General features: G+C 36.1%; 1 protein-coding gene across 1 annotated transcript; it reads left to right on the top strand.

Moving 5' to 3' along the window:
* The first annotated feature begins 1,369 nt into the window (after window positions 1-1,369).
* Window positions 1,370-25,732, top strand: LOC117420723 (osteoclast-stimulating factor 1). The gene is made up of 10 exons (XM_034034288.3): window positions 1,370-1,608; window positions 9,493-9,539; window positions 9,816-9,866; window positions 9,966-10,029; window positions 10,848-10,901; window positions 19,624-19,731; window positions 22,538-22,587; window positions 22,687-22,765; window positions 24,235-24,333; window positions 25,347-25,732. The coding sequence occupies exons 1-10, from the start codon at window positions 1,575-1,577 to the stop codon at window positions 25,403-25,405; spliced, it is 645 nt and encodes a 214-aa protein (XP_033890179.1). The 5' UTR covers window positions 1,370-1,574; the 3' UTR covers window positions 25,406-25,732.
* Window positions 25,733-26,292: the final 560 nt, after the last annotated feature.

Raw genomic sequence — 26,292 nt, 5'->3', positions numbered from 1 at the left:
TTTTAACAGTTTTTTTTTTATTGGCAAACCAAAAACAAGTGGTGTAAATAATGGAGATATTGCTTTCATTTTCACAACAGATTTTAAAAGATAATTTCCTGGGTTTTACAAAAGCTATTATCAGTTTTTTACCGATTTCCCCCCCAAATTTTGGACCACTCGAGTACATAAAAAAATGATGATTATATTGAGAAAATACAATACATTCCATTAGGGTGACCAGATTTTCAAAGCTTCAAACTGGGACACATTGTTAAAGAACTGATAAGGCTAAACCATTTAAATATTAGCTATTTTAATGGTTACTTAAATAGCCATCCTCTCACTCTTAGTATTATCTTTTTTTTTAAGCAGCTAGCTAATTTCAGTACACTCACTAGTGTACAATTTGTGGCTAATTAGTTTAAGTAGCCATATTGTGTTATACGTATTGTGTACTTTTATATTGAGTTCAACAATAATAATAATAATATTATTATTATTATTATTATTATTATTATTATTATTATTATTATTATTAATAATAATAATAATAATAATAATAATAATAATAATAATAATAATACATTAAATAAAAAAGGGCCTTAAGTATATTCTAATCTTTAGTTATATGTATTTTTTAGATAGCATCATTTAATTTGAAGGGCATATGATGTCTTATGAATGTAATATAATATTAAACTTATTTGGGATATGTGTAAATGGTCTGCTTAAAATGCTACAATGCCAGAGCTGTGTTGAATTGCTTTTTGTGTCTATATAAATTGCACATATGACATTACAATCGTTACACAACATATACTGCTTCACTAAGTGTTTACTTTTACCCTAAAACTAAAAACAAACTTCAGCAGTAAGAAACAACATGAATGTAAAGGTACTCATTAAAGGTAATTATTTACTATATTCTTTATTTTTCTTTTATTTAAATTTGATCTTATTTTCTACTAATTTTAATGTGCGTTATTCTGCTCTTATCTGTAAGGTTATATTGTGTAATGTGATATTGTGTAATGTGATATTTTGCAATGTGATACTTTGTAACAACTGTAAGTCGCCCTGGATAAGGGCGTGTGCTAATAAATAATAATAATAATAATAATAATAATAATAATAATAATAATAAAGTCGGTGCACTTGTGTGATGTCGGTGGTAAATTATGTGTGAATAATAGTGCCCACATGTTTTTACACTAATGTGTTTACGATATAAAATGTTTAAATATTTAAGTATTTATTGAAAGGTAATATTTCTGTAGTATATTACTGTAACAGCTGTGTAACCGTTTTTAGAATCTGTTTTAAAGTAATTTAAAATGACAGCGCCACCATGGAGAAATCGGATACAAAATTAATATGTTGGTGTCTAATGCCTTTTTTTCCGATGGCCCAGCATGCATAGCGCTCATCACATCTCTTCCTTGTTACGAATTGCTGGACAAGCTGGTTACATTCCGTCTACTTCCTCGTTTATTTTTTTTTTTTTATCTTACACAGAGGGAAAACACATCGTTTAATTTCTGAAAGTCTGCCTCCACAATTTTCTTTTCGGTTGTTTGAGGCGTTTCTACAAGATGTCCAAGCCGCCACCCAAGCCAGCGAAACCAGGTAAACAAATTAATCTGCAACAAACTACAGCAATTATAACCTAATACCACACAACACAGAGAAACTTCAGTACATTGGCTAGTAACTTCCTGATTCCTATTTAGAGAGTTTATCAAACAAAAAAGGGATGCATTTTAATAAAAATAATGTAAAAAGATTTCTTAATTGACTTAAATATAATTTAGACGTTTGTTAACATTTTATTTTAATTAGATTTTGATGGGTGAATCGGCTTACTTCCTGTTTTCCTCCCCCGCCCCCAATGCACTACCCAGTTCGTTTCTCTACCTTGGTAAAGCTGGAAGTTAGATTTATTTTTTTTTGTGTGTGTGTTACGACATTACAGTAGTACCAGCGTATATTTTAACTGCACTCTCGATTGGCACAACGTTTTATATTCTGTTTAAAACTTTTTTTTTTTTTTTTTAACTCTATTTAAACCAGCAGTTGATTTACACCATCTACAAGATTGTTTCCACCGGTACACGTGTAAGGCAGTTCTATGTACAGGCCTACAATGGGTTGTTAGTAAATCTGCATAGTAAACCGTAATGCACAGTGATCTCCATTGTCTTTTAGTCTAGAACAACTTTTTATTTTGTTTTAATTAAGATATAATGTAGAAACGAAATGATGTCTGTTTTCACTGTATTCTATTTTGGTTATTAAATAAAATACATTATTAAAATGTGCATAAAGTGCCTTTTGAAAACATGACGTGACGTTTATCAAAAAATTTTACTTCAAGGACGCAACCCTGTTTTGAGCAAGTCAGTACTTGCCACATTTCTCAGTTGACACAAGACAGCTTTATTCCTGCACTTTGTGCTTATACCTGGCCCTCTACTTTTTCTGGTTGGTGTATTGAAGAAATAAATCCAAGCAAAGCACTCTGACAGAGACAATGACTGTAAAATGTGTTATGTACCTATAGTAAATTGTGAATTTTCTTTAGATAATTATTGGCTGTGCTGTCCCCAGCAGTAACATCTAAAGGCTTAAACCTAAAATGAGGGCGTGGGTCCTGTCATCTAACTGAATGTGCTTTTGTAAGGCAGTGAAGCATATGAAGTGCCCAGAGTCTTCAGAACAAATGTTTATAACTGGTTATATTTATACTTTTTCAAAGTATCAAAGTATAACTAATTCAAAAATCCAATATTTAAATCAGAATGGTACTGCAAGGAAAAAATAAATTATATGAAAAAAAACAACTTTTTGATTGCTTAAACTTTCAAATTCTGAAAGAACCAACTGAATGAAGTTCCTGAAATCTCAGGAAACGGGAAGTACTTTGATCTAGTAGTTTAAAACTGGAGTGTATTCACGCAAGCCTTGGGTCACAACAAAATAAACCTCTTTCCTTTATCTTCTGTACCTTTGTCCTTGGTAACAGTGTCTATTCCAAAAATGTCAGCAATAATTGATAAAATATTTAGAGAAATATAGTAAGTCTCCTGCAGCACTACAGAAAATAGTACAGAGAAGACCATAATTTTGTAGGTCAAACATTACATTTCATTTTAATTACCACAGGACCCTTACATGGATTTACCCCACCCCTTAACAATACCTAGGTAGTTCCAAGAATGTCTCTAAACATTTATTTATTTTTATTTATTTATTTATTTATTTATTTATTTATTTATTTTTACTGTGTATATATATATATATATATATATATATATATATATATATATATATATATATAGGGATGGGCATTTTAAACGTATAAACTCTAAAGAAGTGGTTAAACGTTTAATATGCTAGACGTATAAACGGTGACGTGACATATTTTATGCCACAGTAAGGGTGGATATTATAAAAAGGAAGGTGGTTGGCAATTGCCTCCAAGTAGCTTTTCTAATTGGTGCAACAGAAAGATTGACACTGGGGCGGGTTTTATTTTCGGTTGATCTGGCACTTTACTGGTGCACTCTGTTTTCATGCTGTAGTAGGCGTGGTATGGTATCCCCAGTCCACAGGGGTAGGAAAGTTAATGGCAAGCGTTTTTTCTGATGTTTGTTATATATTTTTTTAATAAAATGGCACTGGAAATGAAAACATTCAGAAATTACTGTGGATGGAGTTACTGGTGGCAGTAAAATAATAATAAACATTACATTCCTGTGAATATGATAACAAGATTTTAAAAGGAGTTTTTTTTCAATATTAATTCAGAGAAAGTGTAAATACATTTTATATATATATATATAAAGGCTGTAAGAATCACGGGCCATTAATTTGTTTGCGGAAACCGCAACTTTTTACACAAACCACAACATTTTATAGTTGATGCAACTTTTAATATGACTACAATCAATGTTTCTATTATTTATATGTAATTTCATTGCAAAATAATGCTGAAAAATAAACTGAAACAGAAAAGGAAACGTCACTCTCACGTTGTCTTTTGCTAGTGGGGGATTGGTAGGCCTTGTCATCCTCTCTAGCCAATCAGTGATCTTTGGAAATATGAGTGGGCCATGATGCAAGTGCTGTACTTACTTACTTACTTACTTACTTACTTACTGTTAAATTTTATGACTAAAGGTTTATTGCCCTTTTACAAATACTGTAGTGGCTGTTCAATTTTGTGAGTGTGGCAATGTTTTTATTACACAAATCCTGGTCTGGCGACCAAACAATAATCCTCCGGCAATACACCGCTGGTGTAAAGCTCGGCAGGAAAATAATAATAAATGATTTGTAAACAAAACAAATAACACGTTATCCGCGCCCACAATATTACTAACACAAATCACCAGTCTGGGCTGTGCAGTAGTGCTCAAGGTGGGTGATAACAAATAACAGTGACTGTGGTGTTGTTGTTCTGGGTAGTGCTGGCCCAAGGTGACAGCTCCGGAAACATGTTAGCCGTCTAGTGAATTTACAAATAAAAGACAATTACTAACAGTGCTACAAACCAACAAAACACTCACAAATACTTTTTGTTTCTTTTTGGGAATTCTCCCGGTCCTTCCAGTTCTGTGCAACTGTGACCCAAGCGAAGGAAAAGATTTACAATTCTCCGGCCCCCTTTATGCAATCATGCATGACCCCTTGGTAAACGATTACAGGTGACTCTATTGCCTGCAGCTGCTACCTCGTTTACCTTCCGGGTCAATACGTTCCTGCAACGGAGCCTTGTCTCTTTCCAGGCTGACTGACTTTCCGACCCAGGAAATGAACTGTCAGGCCAACCCGTCCAAAGCCTTTCCCTTACAGGTTGGGAGGGAGATTTACAACCAAAACTCGTATTTCCGTCACAGTGAGCTTTTACTGTTCTGTAACTATTGTATGTTATGGGTCATTATTGTTAGCTGCAACTCTTCACCTGTAATGAAATGCAGCGTAAAACATTTTTCAAGTGGTGATAAAGAGGGAGTCTTAAGAACTTATATGTTCTGGTTATCTATTTTGTGTGTTTTTTTTCTTATTGTTGTTTTTGAACAAATGAACAAAAATCCACCTTGAAAGCAAGTATATATACGTGCAAACTGTTTATATTTATGACTGCGCTGAAACCGCAACTTTAATACACAGTGGCTGCAAGTACTTGATAAAAAAATCACGATTTTCTTACAGCCTTATACAGTGATCTCCCCAGGAATTCTGTACAGCCGGGCGGCAGAAGATTATAGCCCGGAAGCACTTTTAACAGAAAAATAAACTTGCCTTACCTTAAAAATATAATACGACAAAGAATTTGAATAATGTGTTGTCTTTCGTTGACTATATCTGGTTGCGCTTTTTTATGTTCTACATTTTCTTTTTCATTGCTGTTTTTTATTATGGTAAATTACTGTGCTTATTTAGGCAATCTACGATTTGACTGGGGAGAGATAACGTAGGGTTTATTGGAGTTCACAAAAAAAGGTAACCTTTTTCACTTCCTTTTTAGCTTAATTATTGAGCTTATTGCTTCATTTAAATTGTTTTCTTTGTTAAGTTTTCAGGGCATTTTGTTAATGCATGTCTATTTTTATTTTTCGCTATTCTACATTTTTTGAATGCAACTGTTCATTTTAACCATTTTTTAACACAACAGTACTCACACATGTTTGGTCACCATCATAACTGTTGCATGAAACCGGAGTGTAATAATCTGCTGCACTTAAGCATTTGTATGTCAGCTGACAAGTGTTCAGATGATATCCCATCACGCCTTCCTTCTTAAAGGCATACAGCCTCTATATATGAACCCCCAATATCTCTCACGAGCACCTGGGTACATATTGTTACGATATCACAACAAAAGGAATTTTTTCTGGTGCATATGTATAGCTATTATGTACTATGTATCACCTTACAGTACAGTAATACGACAAAAAATGGACTGAATGATAATACCCGAAAATAATCTTAATATTTTTTTTAATAAAGTAGCTGGCGCAAACATAGTATTAGGCGGTGGATTGCGCCGATCGCCAGCTTATTTTGACATTGTCACTATTTTTGCTTTGAAAATAATTGGTTTTTTTTTGCAGTCATTTAACGTTTTTGCCTTTAGAAGTGCTTAACACAGATAACCCGCCCCTTCAACTCTCTGATTGGTTAAATGTTGTGTCAAGACGTAACACAGCTGTCACGTGGTTCCAAGACATTTTTCACCCAGCAACGCGCAACTGATGTAGTCTGCTAGAAGCGCTGTCAATCCTTATTGTTAAAGGCACAGTAGCATCTGCAAGATGGGCGGATCGGATTTTTTCAGCCCGGCGGTGACAGCCACTTTGCAGGGCGACCCACCTGGCTGAAAAAGCCTGGGGAGAACCCTGCTTTTTATATATAATATTATAATATATATATATATATATATAATATATATATATATTTATTATTATTTATTTATTTCTTAGCAGACTCCCTTCTCCAGAGCGACTTCCAGTCATAAACAAAAAATACATTGCAAGAATCACAGTACAAGTAATAATACAATTAAGAGCAAGATAAAATACAAGACGATGAGGTTCAGCATGAAATGTAATGTCCATTTCGAAATCGTTTTCCTATTTTTTGGGGTTCGGTGGCATCATCATCTTCATTTTCCAGTCATGGTTTGGCTGCTTTGTCTTTTGGGGGAGGAGGCCCTACGAGCCACTTCCTATCTGTGGCACTAGACTACATGGTGTCACCGTGTATTCGCTAGTCAGCCAGCATTGCGGATAGCTGTCGGCAGACACGGACAAGGTCTCCGGCCAGATTCATCATCTGTCAAATCGTCTGTTCAGTTGCAATTGAAATCATCCACGTTGCAGATTCTCTGTCCTGCATTTAAAAAAAAATAAAAAATCTTAGTTAGCATTTAGTAATGTAATTTACCAAAACAATGACATGTAGAATACACACACACACAGTCAAATTGGGTACTGTGGTACATGCGAGTGTGTGCTGGGAGGGAGTTAACTTAATGTGCTGTGTAAGTGACACCTGATAATAGATTTCATACAGATTGAAATCACTCTTTCTTTTAACTGCAGCTTTTTTCACAGAAAAAACCTAAGTAAAATCAATTTTACCAAATTCTTTGGTGCATATTGTTTGTGCCCACATGGACATTCTGCAGCCCTGCACCTCCCATCCTTTTTTGATCACAAAAAATTAGAGACTGGTATATTCAACAAGTTGTCTTCTAATTCAAATGTTGTTCTTTTTTTGACTATGTAAAATGTTTTATGTACCTGTAAAGTATTTGTTGACTTTACACATACAGCGTAATAACCATATTTGTAAAAAGAAATCCCCAAGTGACCACCATAGATTTAATATGTGTTGTCCTGATAATGCATTAAAGTGTTACTGAACACCCTGCAGTGTTTACACGAAGTGCAGGGTTCGAAATTAACTGTAGCCACTCGGCAATTGCCATTGGTGCCCTTCTCAATTGCCGCAGAGCCCCTCAAAATACTCGGTTCAAAACTTAATAATTTCTGCAGGTCATTAGTATAGAAATGTTTACGATACTTACAAGTAGTGTTCTGTGATACCTTATTTAGGGAGTATCGAGACGATACCATGCACAGTATCATGATATTCGATACTATCGCGATACTTTGGATCTTATGTCCGTTACATGTTAAATGGCTGCCAAATTCCTTTTTTCGCAAGTGCAAAGTGCATACAAGGCTAATACACAGTTAATAATGCTACAAAAATTCTGCTGAATACAAATTGCAGTATATTGAAAGGTCATTGCAACAGACTATAAAATTCAAATAAAACTGGTAAGAAAGTGCAACACTTGGTGTAAAAGACACCATTTTCTTTATTTATTACATATAAAAAGAGAACTCTGACTTTTCGGCCAACTTTAAATATTCCAATTACAAGAAATCTCTTCATTCTTATATATTACAAAATAACACAGAGGTACTTTCCTTCAAGCAGACTTTTTATAACTAGCCCAGATGTTTTACATACAGGGGTATCTTACAAGTGCTCTAAAGATGTGAATAAGGAATGAAAACACGAAACACTGTTGTGAAAGCTGATTCACACGGTTACTTCAAAAAATGGCTTGATGAGGTTCTTGCTTGGATCAGTAAACAACCAAATGAGGAAGATGGGCCAATGGACCTCCTCTTGTTGGAGAATAGTCTGTGTAGTTTTGAGTCGGACTCAAAACTTGTTGTTGGAGGCGGGGAGTCATTCAAGCTGGCAGGGAGTGGATTGGCTGGTGCGAAAATAACTGAAACAGGGTTGGCAGTTTGGATCCAGCTGATGACAGAATTGTGGACCAATCGTGTCTTTCCTGATTTGCTGTCCAGTAGCTGCGAATTGAGGCTTCATTACGGTGTCCTGTCACAGACAGGATTTCGCTTGTCTCTAGACCAGTGTCAGAAAGTATGTTTAAGTAGCTTTTTATGTTATCAGATTAGAATGTTAAGGAAAAAAGCTGGTATTTATGTGCAGATTGATTTAAAATTGAATTCACAGTTAAGTAGTTTAGGTTGAAATAAACAAAATACATCATTATTTGCTTTCTTTTTGACGTGTTGCATGCTGTGATCATTTTCAATATGCTGCAATTTTTATTTAAAAGCAATTGTTATAAAAAATATATATTTGTTTATAACGCGAGTCTCGGAGGACACACAATATAACCAAAGAGCGTTATGAATTTGGGAGGGGGTGGGGGGGCGCCATGGGACACAACACACATCTGACTAAAATACAAAATAAAATAACTCCCTCTCTATAATGCACATTTAGTGAAGCAAAAATTTAACTTTTCATGAATTAACCATGCATAAAGCAACATGTAATCAACGCTATAAGAAAGGTAACATTCCCACCCATGGGTCATTTTTAATTAGCAGTTTTTAAACTATAAATAGCCTGGCTAAACGGTGCTCGGGATTCAGTTAGAAGCGACAGACAAGCAAACCAAGTGCAAGAAGGAGAGCAGGTCAGGAGAGAACGCAGTAGGGATTCAAGGAAATGCATGCACATGGATTAGGGAGTGGTTAACATGTAGAAAACAGAAAGTACTGATTAGAGGAGAAACCTCTAATGCTAACCCCCCTACATACAATACAGTAAAGTGCACATTGCAGCATTCTATATTAATTTATATGTAAGCAACTATTCAGAATTCAGTCATAGCTGGCGAAAATCTTGTCCTCTGATTGGCTGTCTGCTATACTTTTGAAAGCAACTGAGTATACCCTCTTGAGACAAAGTTTTATATAAAAAAGAACTCTTCTTTTTTGAAGTAATGGGGATCTTGGATTATTTTAATTGGGTGTTCATTCAAACTTAAAACTATTATTAAACAAAAATAAACAAATTAAAGATCGTTGTCTCACCTTCAGACTAATTCTAGGTGCAAAGTCAAAATAGAGTTGAAAAGACTAAAATGGCATTGTCCTTTTTGTTTTTCAGGACAGGTCAAAGTATTCAGAGCCCTGTTTACATTTGAACCAAGAACTGTGAGTACATTTTTATCTGGAATTAAGGGAGTTTTTTCTTGTTTGGTAAACAGACAGCATTTTTTCTTTCTCATGCAAAACAATCCTTTGCACAGCATTACCAGCTTTGGTTATCAACAAATCCAAATGGAGTTGTATGTTGTTAAACCCACATAGTCCTAGATACAGAATCGTCATTGTAGAGATTTATATTTTTTCTGAAGAAAAGAACCATGGTCATAGTGCCACACACTAGTATTGCTTTTCATTTTCATTTTTTTTTTCGCTTGCTTGCAGCCTGATGAATTGTATTTTGAAGAAGGAGACATATTGTACATTTCCGATACGGTGAGTCATTAATCATTGTATTTACTATGTTCGGATGTTCTCTTTACTTTTAATGTTTGTATTCAGTGTATTTTTAATGAGGATTATTTTTATTTTTAGAGTGATAGCAACTGGTGGAAAGGGACCTGTAAAGGCAGGACGGGGCTAATTCCAAGCAATTATGGTAGGTAGATAAATTTATGCTGAAGTCACTCCTTTATGCTTTTAAAATGACAGCTCAGCAAACATTTAAAAAAAAATAAATAAAAAAATAAAAAAATTCTGTGATCACCCCACCCTGAAATACAACGAAAGATGTTGCTGACCTTTAACTGTTAGCATTGTGGGTGTAATGCAAAAAAGAAAAAAAAAAGAAAGATATGCTGGTCTTTGGTGGTCTTATCAATAATACTGCATAATTAAGATATTTATATTAAATATATATTTGAAATAGTCATTTATTTATGTATTAATTTACTTATTTGTGCTGTTTATCAAATGCAGGTTTCATATTATACATTGTTTATGAGATTCTTTTACTGAGAAGCATTTTTAGAGTTGGTATAAAATAAGAATATACTGTCTATTTGAAGTTCCACAGTGACCTTTGAGTGTAAGCAAATACTATACAAGTCTCTCAATATTAAACTGATGTAATATTTTAAAGTTTAATAAACATGGAATAAGTTATTTACATCGCTGGTACTCCATTGATGCTCTTTCAATCCATTCCAGTTTGGTCCCAGCTTAAAACCTTGTCCTAATTATTAAATTGAGAAATCCACAGCCCAACTAGGTGTTTAATTGGACCTGGTTGGGAGAATGTGTCCTGTGTGAGAATGGACTTGGTGCCATAAGAGTAAACATTGATTTATATACATATTTTAAATAGGTAGCTGGAAGGATGAGATGCTACTGACTACTGCAACATCTGCACTAGGGCACCCTTGCGGGATTAATTCGTCAAATATTTAACAAGTTGTTGTTGTTTTTAAACCCTAGTTGCAGAGCAGGCAGAAACAATAGACAATCCAATGCACGAAGCTGCCAAAAGAGGTTGGTAACTTTACATTTTCAATTTTTTAAAATGTATTTATTTGTTTAACTCCATAACAATAACTGCAACATATACTGTATACAAGTATTTAAAAGAAACACCCCTTCGGGAAGCAAGCAAAGTGTTCTCTAAGACGGAGTTGACCACCAGACACAATGGGTCAATCGCAACTAACTAAAAGGAACATACTACTGGCGATGGTCCCGTGGTTAGTAAGGAGGACAGTATAGTACTAAACTAGTATGCAAGTTAATACCCATTGCAACAAACTAAGCAGCTCAAGATGATCCTCAGCTGCACATTAAAAATGTTCTCAATTGCAACGAACCCAAAGTAACTGCTGTGTCCTCTAGAGCATTGGTTCTCAAACCTCTTGGCCCGCACCCCCCTTCCTTTGTCTGTTGTACTTGACACCCCCCCCCCCCCCCACCCCACACACACACACACACACACACACACACACACACACACACATATGTACATATGCTGGTAAAAAAAAAATCCAACATGCCTGCAGCTTCTCTATGTCGCTGCTGTTGTGTTTTTTTTGTTTTTTTTTTTGCATGAACCAGCCACCGATCCATCGTAATAAGAGCAAACTTAACGCTGGAAAATACAGTTCGCCGATTGTGACCAACGCTTACTAACGTGCACACCACGTAAGCCGATAAGCAGCATACATTACCAGGTGGCAGTGGACTTCATCCAAATATATACAAGCTAAAAAAGGCACCAGTCAGATGCACAGCACCATCTAAAAACTTTGACATGCCTGGAGGTGTCAGCAAAATGTGTTAAGTCAATATATTCAAATAAATGTTTACTTAATAAAATGTGTCTGCTAGAACAGTAACTAGTTATAGTAACTGCAGCAATTTGGAGAACAACAAAGAAGGCTTTCTAATCAGTTACAGTATTTATCGTTCTTATATGGCCCTTAATTTTAAAGTACCGGTAAACTTTATGATAAGCATTTGCTATGTCTCGGTTTTAAAACTTAGCTATGGTTCACAACCTAACACAGTTGAATGATCACAGTGTCATGTAGTAATTGTAGGACATTATTGCCATGTGTGAAAACTTTTAACAATAAAGCCGAAACGAAAATGCTTTAATTTTCTTCAAAATCACTGGTTAATAGACTAGCAAGCACTGGCAAAATCAGCTCACTTTTATACATTGCAGAACTAATTTATTTTAATGTTTTGTTTTGTTGTAGACTTTGCGATACCTGCGCAGCGGGTGTCTTCAGTAATAGTAGTATCTGCAACATACCAACGATAACAGTCAACCATTTTTGTTACAGACTTTCAACAGGTCTAGCACAAACAGTTTTGGCTGTTACTTAATTAAACCCTTTATATAAAAAAAAAAAAAAACACAAAAATGCTTAACATAAAAACAGAACAGTCATACTATAGTAGCAGGCGCAGTTTACCATGCCTGTGTATTTGTTCGCATCATCAATTCCAGATTTTTTAAATCCATTGATGGAAATGTCCGGTCTACTTTTAATGTTTTCAAGCAAATTGGCTTCATCACTGCCATTCTCATATCCACTTTGACATCTGACACATTATTTCCCTTGTCCATTGCTTCAGTTCTGCATACCAGCCTGCCAGGGGGCGGGATTGCTGTGAGCACTGTATGCAACCCTCTGATGGCTGAAAGTATTATTGGCGATCCAATCAAAACTGCTAATAAAGCCAAAATAAATTATCTGCCCGTTATACGGTATAGCTTAAGTTAAGATGTGCACCGTAATTTAATAAAATAAAATAAAATAAAATAAAATTGTAATGAAAAATAACACTTAAAATATACCACATTCCTTCGAATTTAAGACGCAGCCCAAATTTTCAACCCTCAATTTGAGGAAAAAATGAAATATCAAATAAATGCATTTACAAAGATACAACCGCAATTACACATATGGCGGCAGTTTGCGGTCACCTGCTTTCACACTGAGCATTACGGTTATGTGCTGCTTCTCATTTCCAGTCGTGATTACTCACCCCTGTTTTTCTCTCAATTTGTGAACTGTGGTACCTTGACATGTTGAAAAATACGGGGTTGGATCAGCATTTCCAATCTGTCCAAGCTGGTACTGTTTGTTAGAAATGCTGAAATTGTAAAAACTTATTTTCTAATTCCTCAGGATTTTTAAAAATGGCTGCCTGTATGTCATGGATGATTTGAGATCAGGCAGTAACACATCAGCAGTAAGTCACGTTGATGCTTGTGTATTCTGGCAGTGACGTCTTTTCTGGGCAGTCAGTCACGTTTCTGTTTGTGTACTCGGGTAGTCACTTTTGTTGGCGATTTTTAATACATGCATCAATATACTATATTTGAATTTAAGACGCAGGCTATTTTTGAGAAAAACAAATTGGTTTAATCCCTTCAGTGCTAGGAGGCGTACGTCCTCCGATATTTCACACTAACCGATCGCTTCAAAAATTGTACTGAGTGTGTGGGAGGGTTATATCTCAAAATATGTGAATGGTGTATCAGTTACATCATTTAAACATGGATGATTGACGTCTAAACTAGCCTATAGGGTTTCTCTGTGTTTTTCAGCCTGAAGTCCAGTCAGTAAACTAGTTTGTATTATATTTCGGGTCGTGCTTTAATCTAAGCAACTCATGATGGCTACAACATTTAGGGGATCCAAGAGCTATTTTGGCAAACTCAAACTTATTTTCAATTGTTGTTTTCAGAACTAATCGATCGCTATTGATTGCTGCAGGCTGCCCTATATTTGTAACATACACAATCTAGTATAGGCAGTGCCTTGCAGGCTGTGAGTGAGCAATCACTTCCAGAATTTTAGGACATGTCTGGGAGGGTTTAGTCTCAAAATGTCTCAATGGTGCACCAGTCACGTCGATCAAACGATGCATGATTGATGCCTAAACTGGCCTACCTTACCATTGGCCTCCACCTGTGAACCATTAAAGTTGCTGTCACATTTTCTGGATAAAAACCCCACTGTTGAAGGATCATTGGTCAGGCTGTGAATCTGAAGGAAAATGAAGACCAAAGAGCATTCTACAGAAGTTAGAGATAAAGTAATACAAATGCATAGATTAGGGAAAGGGTACACAATAATATCCAAGTGTTTGGATATCCCAGTGAGCACAGCTGGATCAGTAACCAGGAAGTGGAAGCTGCATCACACCACCCAGGCACTGCCAAGAAAAGGCTGTCCCTCAAAACTCAGCGCTCAGACAAGAAGGGGACTTGTGAGAGAAGCCACAGAGAGGCCAACAATCACTTTGAAGGAGCTACAGAGTTCAGTGGCTGGGAGTGGAGTAATGGTGCACCAGTCAACCATATCAAGAGCTCTGCATAACACTGGCATGTATGGGAGGGTGGCAAGAAAGAAGCCGTTACTCAAAAAGTACCATCTGAAAGCACGTCTGGAGTTTGCCAGAAAGCATGAGAGTGACCCAGCTGTGATGTGGGAAAAGGTTTTGTGGTCAGATGAAACCAAGATAGAGCTTTTTGGCCAAAACTCAAAGCGCTATGTGTGGCGCAAACCTAACACTGCCCATGCCTCAAGACACACCATCCCTACAGTGAAGTATGGTGGTGGCAGCATCATGCTGTGGGGAAGCTTCTCATCAGCAGTGACTGGGCATCTTGTTAAAATTGAAGGAAGAATGGATGGAGCAAAATACAGGGAAATACTGCAAGAGAACCTGCTTCAGTCCGGTAAAAAACTGAAGATTGGGAGGAAATTCACCTTTCAGCAGGACAATGATCCCAAGTACAAGGCCAAAGCAACATTGGAGTGTCTCAAGAACAAAAAGGTGAATGTCCTACAGTGGCCCAGTCAAAGTCCTGATCTCAATCCCATTGAGAATCTGTGGCACTATTTGAAAATTGCGGTCCACAAGCGTCGTCCAACCAACCTGAACAACCTGGAGCAAATCTGCCAAGAAGAATGGGCCAAAATCACTCCGACACTGTGTGCAAAGCTGGTACATACTTACCCCAAAAGACTTAAATTTGTTATTGCAGCAAAAGGTGGCTCTACCAAATATTAATGTGTGGGGGTTGAATACTTATGCAAGCAAGATATTTCAGTTTTTTATTTTTCTTAAAAATATTTCCCAACATAAAACCGATGTCACCTTACAATAATTGATTTTGAGTTTCAGTGTTTTAAAATAAAATATCAAACAGAACGAAATTTCAGTGTGCCATTTATAATTCAGTAATATGAGAGAATTGGTCAGGGGTCTGAATACTTTTGCAAGGCACTGTGTATGTGTGTGTGTGTGTGTATATATGTATATGTATATATATATATATATATATATATATATATATATATATATATTATATATATATATTATATATTATATATATATATATATATATATATATATATATATATATATATATATATATATATATATATATATATATATATACAATTACACACAGTACTGTGCAAAAGTTTTAGGCAGGTGTGAAAAAATGCTGTAAATTAATGCTTTCAAAAATAGACATGTTAATAGATTATATTTATCAATTAACTAAATGCAAAGTGAGTGAACAGAAGAAAAATCTACATCAAATCCATATTTGGTGTGACCACCCTTTGCCTTCAAAACAGCATCAATTCTTCTAGGTACACTTGCACAAAGTCAGGGATTTTGTAGGCATATAGTCAGGTGTATGATTAAACAATTATACCAAACAGGTGCTAATGATCATCAATTCAATATGTAGGTTGAAACACAGTCATTAACTGAAACAGAAACAGCTGTGTAGGAGGAATAAAACTGGGTGAGGAACAGCCAAACTCAGCTAACAAGGTGAGGCTGCTGAAGACAGTTTACTGTCAAAAGTCATACACCATGGCAAGACTGAGCACAGCACCAAGACACAAGGTATTTATACTGCATCAGCAAAGTCTCTCCCAGGCAGAAATTTCAAGGCAGACAGGGGTTTCCAGATGTGCTGTCCCAGCTCTTTTGAAGAAGCACAAAGAAACGGGCAACGTTGAGGACCGTAGACGCAGTGGTTGGCCAAGGAAACTTACTGCAGCAGATGAAAGACACATCATGCTTACTTCCCTTCGCAATCGGAAGATGTCCAGTGCCATCAGCTCAGAATTGGCAGAAAACAGTGGGACCCTGGTACACCCATCTACTGTCCGGAGAAGTCTGGTCAGAAGTGGCCTTCTTGCGGCCAAAAAGCCATACCTCCGAGGTGGAAACAAGGCCAAGCGACTCAACTATGCACGAAAACACAGGAACTGGGGTGCAGAAAAATGGCAGCAGGTGCTGTAGCAGAAGGCAGTTTGTTCGCCGAAGGGCTGGAGAGCGGTACACGAATGAGTGTCTGCAGGCAACAGTGAAGCATGGTGGAGGTTCCTTGCAAGTTTGGGGCTGCATTTCTGCAAATGGAGGGGGATTTGGTCAGAATTAATGGTCTCCTCAATGCTGAGAAGTACAGGCAGATACTTATCCATCATGCAATACCATCAGGGAGGCATCTGATTGGCCCCAAATTTATTCTGCAGCATGACAACGACCCCAAACATACAGCGAAAGTCATTAAGAACTATCTTCAGCGTAAAGAAGAACAAGGAGTCCTGGAAGTGATGGTATGGCCCCCACAGAGCCCTGATCTCAACATCATCGAGTCTGTCTGGGATTACATGAAAAGAGAGAAGCAACTGAGGCTGCCTAAATCCACAGAAGAACTGTGGTTAGTTCTCCAAGATGTTTGGGCCAACCTACCTGCCGAGTTCCTTTAAAAACTGTGTGCAAGTGTACCTAGAAGAATTGATGCTGTTTTGAAGGCAAAGGGTGGTCACACCAAATATTGATTTGATGTAGATTTTTCTTCTGTTCACTCACTTTGCATTTTGTTAATTGATAAATATAAACTATTAACATGTCTATTTTTGAAAGCATTCTTACTTTACAGCATTTTTTCACACCTGCCTAAAACTTTTGCACAGTACTGTGTGTGTGTGTGTGTGTATATATATATATATATATATATATATATATATATATATATATAATATAATATAATATAATTTTTTCTTTTTTTTTCTTTTCGGATTGTGCTTTGATCTGAGCAAATCATGATGGCTACAACATTTAGCTGACCCAAATAACTATTTTGGCAAACTTCATTTTATTTTCAACAGTTATTTTCAGAACTAATCGATCGCTGTTGATTGCTGCAAGCTCCTTCTATATATACACTCTTCAAAAAAAGAAACGCATAGGTGTTTTGAGTGTACTTTTTATAGCATTAGTATGGCAGTTTGCATAGTAAAATAGACAGTTCCAAAGAACCTTAACCTCTACAGAAATCATTGACATCATTAAGGGCTTTTCCATCTGCACGCCGAAGCAGGCGTATAAATATGTCCTGGGCTGCCGTCGTCGCACATGGTCTACCAGATCTTGGGCGGTCAAGTGGTGTTCTGTGTTGCTGGTATCAGTACCAAAGTCGTCCTATAGTGTTCTGGGAAACATTCAGACAGCGTGCCACGGCGGACTGAGGTTCACTGGCTTCCAAATGTCCAGTAGCATTATTCTATTGAGCCTCGGTAAGTCTAGGCATAACTTCAAATGTGTCTACAGTGGACACCAATAAGACATGCAAGCTGAGAACCCTCCACTTTTATAGCCACATCTCAGCATGTTGCATGTGCAGTGAATGCACGTGAATATTGCAAGTCTGAAGCAAATGGTGTTAATTTTGGGAATATTCATGTATTTTGTCGTTGTGGTGTACGTCATGCGTTTTCGATCCTGACTGACATTCTGTCAGCAAAACGTGTTTAAATAAAATACAATTCTTTTGATCAAGTTTTGTTGCAATTTAAGATTGATGAAATATCTGCTATGCGTTTCTTTTTTTGAAGGGTATAATATATTGTAGGCAATCTTATGTCCGTGCCCTGCACTGCCGCAGGAGTGTGAGTGACCAATCACGTCCAAAATTTTAGAACGTGTGTGGAAGGGTTCAATGTTCAGAAAATATATGGTTGTTCCCGAATGCTTTGCTGCCCACAGGGAGGTGTCAATGTCCGCAGAATTGCGAGGGTGTTTTTTTTTTTGTTTTTTTTAATTTGGAATCGGCAATTATTTTCCCCCCCAATTTTTCTCCTAATTTGGAATGCCCAGTTATTCATCCCGGCTCACCACTGCAACCCCTGCACTAACTCGGAAGAGATGAGAATGAACACTCGAGTGCCGTCACCATGCAGTTCTGAGTTGCATACAGGCAGACTTTCAGGTTTCCATGTTTATTTTGAATGAAAATGTTTAAGCAGTCGTGACAGAAACATAACTGTTAGGAAAATATTTTCTAACACCAAGAATCATTCGATCTCTGTCACAGAGACATATACAATTTGTCTTATTACCATGTTAAGAAATAACTTTTCCAGGGATTTAACAATAGAACCGCCACGGCAGTCATTTTAACGGTTTTCACTGTTAAATATAAATTTTTCTGCGTGTGTGAAAGATACGCGGTTGTCCGTTCTTGACGTTTCCTAAATACATGTATTAAATACCCTGATGGGCTTTTGAAAGGCAGGATCGCAAAAATAAAAAAAGTTATAATCCCATCTACCTAGAACCGCCAGAGCCGGCATTTTGACTACCTTTTACAATACCTGTTTTTATTTTGAATATAACCTACAAGCCTTTTTATCTCTACTGGACCTGGCAGCCATCAATTCCTTCATTTTTGTACAAGGAATGCACTGTGGAAAATATCAGTAGGAGAGATTTAATGTTGAAGCTAGCCACAGCGTTTCAGCAGAAACATTTAGATCAGAAAACTGCAAAGCTGCAGGCTGCAGCAGCACAGCCTGAATTCTGTGCTGTGAGTGACACACCCAAGAGAAAACATATACTATTTTCGTTTTAGATTAAAAACTACTTAAATTTTTACAGTTTTGTATACAGTTTACACCGGTTTACACACTAGTTTCTTCTGAAATGTTTATTTTATTATAGTTTTTCATTTTCTGAAGTAGTGTTTTATATGTGGTAAGTTAGAAAATAAACCCTTTTATGTTTAATTGTTCATTTAAATACGGTGTTTCGGCTGTGCAGATGTTTGATATGATGTGCTTGAATAAAACTTTTGAATTGTATCCGATTAGTTTGTCTTTCATTTTAATATTTGTTGTTTTTTTAGCAAGAGAAACAACGGCGTGTTTTGCTGTTTGTTTACATGCCATTTTGTTGCTGACGTGCACTCGTGGAAATCAGATTATGAAACGAGGCAATGATAAATGATGGCGGGTCAGGAAAGATTGAATAAACCAATCAGTGTGCCTCAAGAAGCTCTTGCGATGACAAGTCACATTTGAAAACATTGAATAAACTATTTGAATTTGATGATGATGAGTTATCGGGTTATAAAACAGTACTGTATCAGTACTGAACAAATCGCTATCGGTGCCAAAAAGGTGTTCTTTTAAGTGAAGTTCCTGTTCCTTCAGGCAGAGCATTTACAATGGGAACAATCAATTTCACCACAAGGTTGTTCCTATATGCGTGTTCCTATATGCGGAAGCTACTGTATTTCAGTATAAATTAATATTTAACAGCATACTGATACATGTTCCTAGTTAAGTGGATAATGTGGAATTGCTTCCTCTGCTACAGGTACTGTAATTTTTGTCAGAGGTAAATAAATAATGATGATGTCTGATGATTTCAGGTAACCTGAGCTGGTTAAGAGAATGCTTGGATAACGGAGTTGGCATCAATGGTCTTGACAAAGCTGGAAATACTGCTCTTTATTGGGGGTGTCACGGTGGGCACAAAGGTAAGGTGTTTTTATTTGTAATCTACACAGTAAGTGGTTGAACAATGTAAATTCTACAATACAACAGTTTATTTTTTAACTGAAATTATTTCAAATATAAATAAGAAAGTTAGTCTGTTTCTTTGCTGGTCTGCTGTAGGCCTATTTTATCCAGGCAAGTGGTGGTTTGTATTCTGTAAAAAATGCAACTTTTTATGACATCTTTTGAACTCCCTTCAGTAAAAAATTCCCTTTTAACCACCCAGCTGCGTATCCTGCGATTTCCACGTGGAGTGCAAGCGTGTCCAAATTTGTCACCCCCATCAGAATAGCATGCAGGGGGTTCTTTGTGCTTCTGCAAAGTCTTGCACGTCTTTTCGACGTGCTGTACTAAATCAATGGGCAGAATAAAGACCACTGAAGCCTGCAGTTTTGTTTTTTTACTGGGAGGTGGAAACGGTTACAGATCAGCCCATTCATAGATAAGCACATTACAAAGTAATGCACAAAGAGAACTGTTACTAGTGGTGATGAGGAGGAAGATAGCTATTTATGAAATTGAAGAAAGTGATGAATCAATAGATTTGGAGAGTGGCAGTGAAAGTCTGGTATCCAGTGAAAACAAGGATACACAAAGTCATGTTTCATTCCAGAATGTTAGGACGTGGACAAGAATTGACCAGATTCCCATTTACAGCTTCATCACAGATTACAGTGGATGTGAGTATAGATGCCAACCCGTTTATTTTGAGCTGTTTTTTGATGAGCCCTTGTTGAGTTGATAACAACAGAGACAAACAGATTTGCTGAACAAGAATTTAGAAAAACAGCTGGATGGCTGCTTTCGCGGAGTAAGAAATGAACGCCGACTACAGAGAATGAAATTAGGGTATTTATTTCATTGTTGATGCTACAAAGGGTTGTCAGGAGACCTTGTCAGGATTGGTACTGGTCAAAACAACCTACAATTCGCATACCAATTCTTGCAAAAGTGATAAGCAGAAACCGATGTATTCTCCTGATGAAGTACCTACACTTCACAGATAATGACGCATATGACGGCGATACACAAACCCAAAACTGTGGAAGATATTTGACGTTGTTGAAAATTTGGGACGCAAGTTTTCTGATATATATGTACCGTTAGCGTTGATGAAAGTTTCATGATGTACAAAGGGTGTCTGGGATGGAAACAGTATATCCCTCTAAAAAGAGCCAGATTTGGATTGGAATTCTTTGTGTTGTGTGAGGCAAAATCCGGGTACATATGTGATTTTGTTGTTTACACTGGACAAGGTACTATTTACAATGAGAAATACAATGAACATCCGACCTCCACAAAAGTAGTTTTGCATTTGATGGACAGTTTCCTGGGGAAGGAGTATTGTGTGACAGTGGATAATTTTTACGTGTCACCTACACTTGCTGATTTGTTGGTTGCTGAGAAAACTGACATTTATGGAACAGTCAGGAGCAACAGGAAAGATTTACCTGCAGGCTTTGCAAAGGAGAAACTGAAGAAAGGGGACATTGTTGCTTTTCAATGTGGAAAAGTGATGGCTCTGAAGTGGCAAGACAAAAAAACTGTTTGTTTTATGAGCACCATCCACAATTCTGCAACAACAGTTCTGCTGAATACACGGGGGGATGGTGTAGTCAAGTTTAGGGTGGTTTGTGACAATAACACAATGGGAGGTGTAGATCGGAGTGACCAGGAACTCTCATTTTACCCCACCACAAGAAAGCAGCAGAAGAAATACTACAAGAAAATATTTTGGCATCTTGTAGACCAGCCTGTTTGCAATGCCTTTCTGCTGTTGGTGAAGAACTTTCCACAGACCCACCTTGAATTCTTGGAATAACGGATGCAAGTAATTGAGCAGCTGATGGAGAAGTATGCAGATCCTGACATGGCGTCTTCCAAGGGTCGACCATGCAGCACAGCCAACCCTCTGCAACTGACTGGACGTCACTTTCCCAACCACATACTACCAAGCCCAGTCAAACAGGCCCCCCACCAACAATGTGCAGTGTGCTGTTCTAAGAAAGATGACACAGGGAAAAAGGTGCGCAAAGAAACCAGGATTTGGTGCAAGGAATGTGAATTTGGACTGAGTCTTGAACCATCCTTTTTAAATCTATCACACAAAAATAATTTCTGCACTGTTATATTAATGCTGCAATTGTAAAAAAAAAAAAAAAAAGGCATTTTTGACATGGAAATTGACAAAATAAATGGGCAGCTGGGTGGTTAAGAGAGTTCTTAGAGTGATCATAGAATAGCTACTTTTTTGTCTTTTTTTTGCAATTTTAATTGTTCATATCTTTTATTCTAGTAAATGTATTATTAGATTCTACAGTCTAAACTTTATAAACTTAATAGTTTTCGGTGTAAAGCTACTTTATATATATTTTGTTTTTGTTTTCAGTCTTCTGTTAAGCTTTCTGTTTCATTTCTGGACAAAGTTAAGGTTGTATCCGGTGTTTCTTGCCACCAACATACATATCTTTTTGCTTAATGCATGTCTCTCTTCTGGCTGTACTGCATTGTACTTGCTATTGTGTATTTCTGCCTTAGTCAATATTGTTTTATAGTGGTAGTGTATATAGAAGTAAGGTGTTTTTCTATAGGTTAGAAAGCTGTAGGTGCAATCATGCTCATGCAACATGTCATTCTGTTAACCCTACAAGCATGATAAGTGTTGTGATGTTTGATGTGGCACTAAGTGGAGTAGAAGTAGACAGGAAATGAGAAATCACAAATGTTACTTTTAAAATAGTGAATACCTTTGCATTTAAAAGCTCTGTTTTTATTGTATTTTTATAGATGTAGTAGAGGTGTTACTTGGACAAGCTAATATCGAACTTAATCAACAGGTATGTACTTGTACTTAATCAAAATACATTTGAGAGAACTGCTGTAATGGATTTTCATACTAAATAAAAGGGACCTTTTATTGTCGTTTATGTCTGCAGAATAAGCTTGGAGACACACCTTTGCACGCTGCTGCTTGGAAGGGCTACTCGGATATTGTAGAGATGTTGCTCAATAAAGGTGAGTACAGGGGGGAGGCATGGTAAAAGTGAAATACTGTTTTCAAACAATAGATGGGGCTAGATGTCAGTTAACCTAAGGTCTTATATTTGGTTTCTTAACATTTTTGAATGTCACTATAAAGTTGTTGTTGGCTGAAATGTAAAAATTTACATTTTGCACACAGAAATGAGTAGTGGTATATGTGTTGCTAAATGTGATAAAGAAACTGCTCACAAGCTAAAGAAAAAAAAAATATATATATATATATATATATATATATATATATATATATATATATATATATATATATATATATATATATATATATATATAAAAATAGAAGGCCGGACATGAAATAATCAAAAGAACCTCTCCGGTATGGAAACTCATAAACTTACCGATCTGGAAATCTAATTATGCTGATTTTAAGGCATAGTCTCTTGTGGTTGTATCCAAAATGGTACGTATAAATGGTATTATTTGGACTAGATCAGTATTTTGCTGCATGTCTCTTAAATTGCCATATGCAGGTAGGTTTTTGATCATTCATTTTTATATTTTAAATGTCATTTAATATACTTGAAATTAAATTAATACCACAAAACAAACAATTTGACTTTAAATGAATTATTTAATAATTTAATAATCTTCATCCCAACAAATATTACGTTGAATATGCATGAAGACAGCACCTCACAGATACACAACTGAACTGAAACACATCTAAGCAAGGTTTTTATAGTTATTTAAAGTCTTTATTAAAAAAAAAAAAGAATAATTGCATTTACTGAAACAAACAAAAAAAAAGGAAAGTGTTTGTAGTTCATAGGGACGAGTTTCTGTTGTGGAAGGTTATACCTCTACATGTTAATAAATCTTTAGAAACTACAGTATATAGATTTCTCCTTTCTTTTTTTTATAAAACATTTTATAAATCTGTTTTATAAAAGCAATAAGGCACTTGAGGGCAGGTTGTGTTGGATATTGTCAGATCTTGGTTGGTTGCAGGCCTACCAATGCACCAAGAAGTGACAATATCCAGCAGAGCCCATGCCCTCTTGTGCCTCACTGCTTAATCAGAGCACAGGCCAGTGCTGGGGCTGTCTACCTGTACTATTCCATGGTGTTTGTTGCTGCTGATGGTTTAAGGTTGAGTAACCTAAACAAAATAAAGTGACTTGAAAAAAGGAACTGGTAAAATACTAATAACGTAAAATATATTCAGTTGAATTTGTTCTTTGTTTTGAATAGCTACTAAGCGATAAGGATGCTAACATTAATTATTTCAAAACAGGAAAACACAGCTAAAAAAAAAGAACTTGCGACTGCATTTAATTTTTGGTTATTTTACACAATCGTTTCCAGTTCTGTTTTAATCCCATAAAGGATAAAAAAAGAAATTGAGATCTGCTATTCTAGTGTGGTGACATCAGTTATTTAAAATGTATTCCAATTACTAATTAAAAGTTGTGTGTTGTTTTTTTTAGGTCCAAGAACAGATATATTAAATAATGAGAAGAAACTGGCCCTAGATATGGCTACAAATGCACAGTGTGCATCCCTGCTTAAAAGGAAACAAGGATCAAGTAAGTATCACTACTGGAGCATTCTTTAGCACTGTATCTGATGGTTTCTGCACTGGGTCATAAGACTGAATGTGAAACCAATGTTTTAATGATGACTTGGTCAAACAAAATGCTTACCACCACACCATCCAAGTTCTGGAATTATTTGATGTCAGACTAACCCTTTCAGTTGACTGCCCCCTCCTTAGGTACTTGGTGTACTACTGGTTCCAAAGCTGAATTGAACAGATCGCCAGAGATCCACTGTCTTGCCTTTTAGAAAATATTTTTAATCATTATTCATTTAATGTATAAAATCCAATGAGCATAACAGTAGTTGAAATATTGAATTCAAAATAGATTCTTACATGACCTATATTGCAACCTCAGAGTGCCTTACTTATGGTGAAAGTGCTCTGAACATATTATTAATTTTAGAGGTACCTGATTTTAAATGCTTTCCATATAACTACTTTGTCCCCAGCAACTATACAGAAAGATCAGCATACGCTTACTGTATTTCTCTGCTGGCACAGGAGCAACACTAGTCACGCCACTCATGATAAAATGTCTTGGAGTTCTTGGAAAAGAAGGATAGAATCAATTTCCCTCCACAGCACCCAATAACTAATATTTTAGAATTCAATTCAAACATTAATGTCTATTGGAGCACTGTATCATTGTCAATATATGAAAAATTGTTGACTGTCTAAAGAACTGGCAGTTATGTGTTGTTTGAACACAGCACATTGCATAATCCTGTAGCTGTTTTGGGTTATGGATCCATCCACTTCGTTGTATATTTTCCTTATTCAATGGGGCTTTGTCGTTACACCATTTTATAGAGTATGGTACAAACAATGTGCCATATACAAGCAATATATACACACAGAAATATTGTAAGTACACAGCGACGATAGTTGTACATAGGTAGATGTTTTATCTAATAGATAATGGGTTTACTGTAATATCTGTATTAATAGCTTTCGTAAGTAGTAGATGTTACGGCTATTTTTTTTTTTTTTCTTTTACAGATATCATACGGACTGCAAGCAATGCAGAAGAATACTTGGATGATGAGGACTCTGATTAAATGATAACTTTCATGATGTTGCTGTGTTTTATAAACAAATAATGCATTCCAAAGTTTGAAACTTTATTTTTTTTGCTTTAAGGAACACGGTAATTACATTTAAAATGCTTTTCCAAATCTGTATGTAAAAAATAATGCATGGACCAGATTTCTCATCTCCAAATTGAAGTGACTATTATAACAAAAAAAAAAAAAAAACTTATACCTGTAGTGCCTTAAAAATTTAAACTGTTTGTATATATTCTTAAAAAATTAAATTAAATTGTTCTAATTAACCTTCATTCCATTAATAGTCAAGCATTTAAAAAAATAAATATTTCAAACCTTTGTGTCTACGTCTTATAAACTAGTCCATGTGAAAATGTGGAAAGAAGGATTATTGTGATTGATATAAATTGCAGGGGTGCACGGTTTGTGTAGCAGTAGTCTGTGTGGGACTGAAAACAGAAACAAAATCATTAGTACATGTAAGAATAAGCCTGTATTTTAGTGAAATCACTGAGAAAAATCAATACAATTCTGAAAATTCTTGAGTTTTCTTAATCAATTACATTCTAATCATCCCAAAGACAGACGTAGTATTTTGACATTTAACCCTTTGCGGTTCTATGGTCCGACATTGCAATTATTCCTATCAGGTCCAATGTCGCCGAGACAAGCCGAAAAAAAAGGGCTTATCTCATGAATAGTCATACTTGCCCCTGGCATCAGATAGGGGCGGTCATAAGGAAACAAGCTGGATGGTACTGCATCAGTAATAAAATAATGACTTGGATCGCATTATTGAGGCGTTTGGTGATAAAACGAGTGATCAGGAGATGATTGATCGGTATGTACGACTATTATTATTATTATTATTATTATTATTATTATTTATTTCTTAGCAT

The sequence above is a fragment of the Acipenser ruthenus genome, chromosome 1 (genome assembly GCF_902713425.1).
Source record: "Acipenser ruthenus chromosome 1, fAciRut3.2 maternal haplotype, whole genome shotgun sequence".
Taxonomy (NCBI): Eukaryota; Metazoa; Chordata; class Actinopteri; order Acipenseriformes; family Acipenseridae; genus Acipenser; species Acipenser ruthenus.
The sequence above is the reverse complement of the archived record's forward strand: the minus strand, read 5'-3'. Positions and strand labels throughout refer to the sequence as shown.

Excerpts from the sequence above, each read along its gene's own strand:
- LOC117420723 (XM_034034288.3), top strand. The coding sequence starts at position 1,575 with ATGTCCAAGCCGCCACCCAAGCCAGCGAAACCAG. Across the intron at positions 9,540-9,815 it reads TTACATTTGAACCAAGAACT|CCTGATGAATTGTATTTTGA; the intron begins GTGAGTACATTT and ends GCTTGCTTGCAG. Across the intron at positions 10,030-10,847 it reads GCTAATTCCAAGCAATTATG|TTGCAGAGCAGGCAGAAACA; the intron begins GTAGGTAGATAA and ends TTTAAACCCTAG.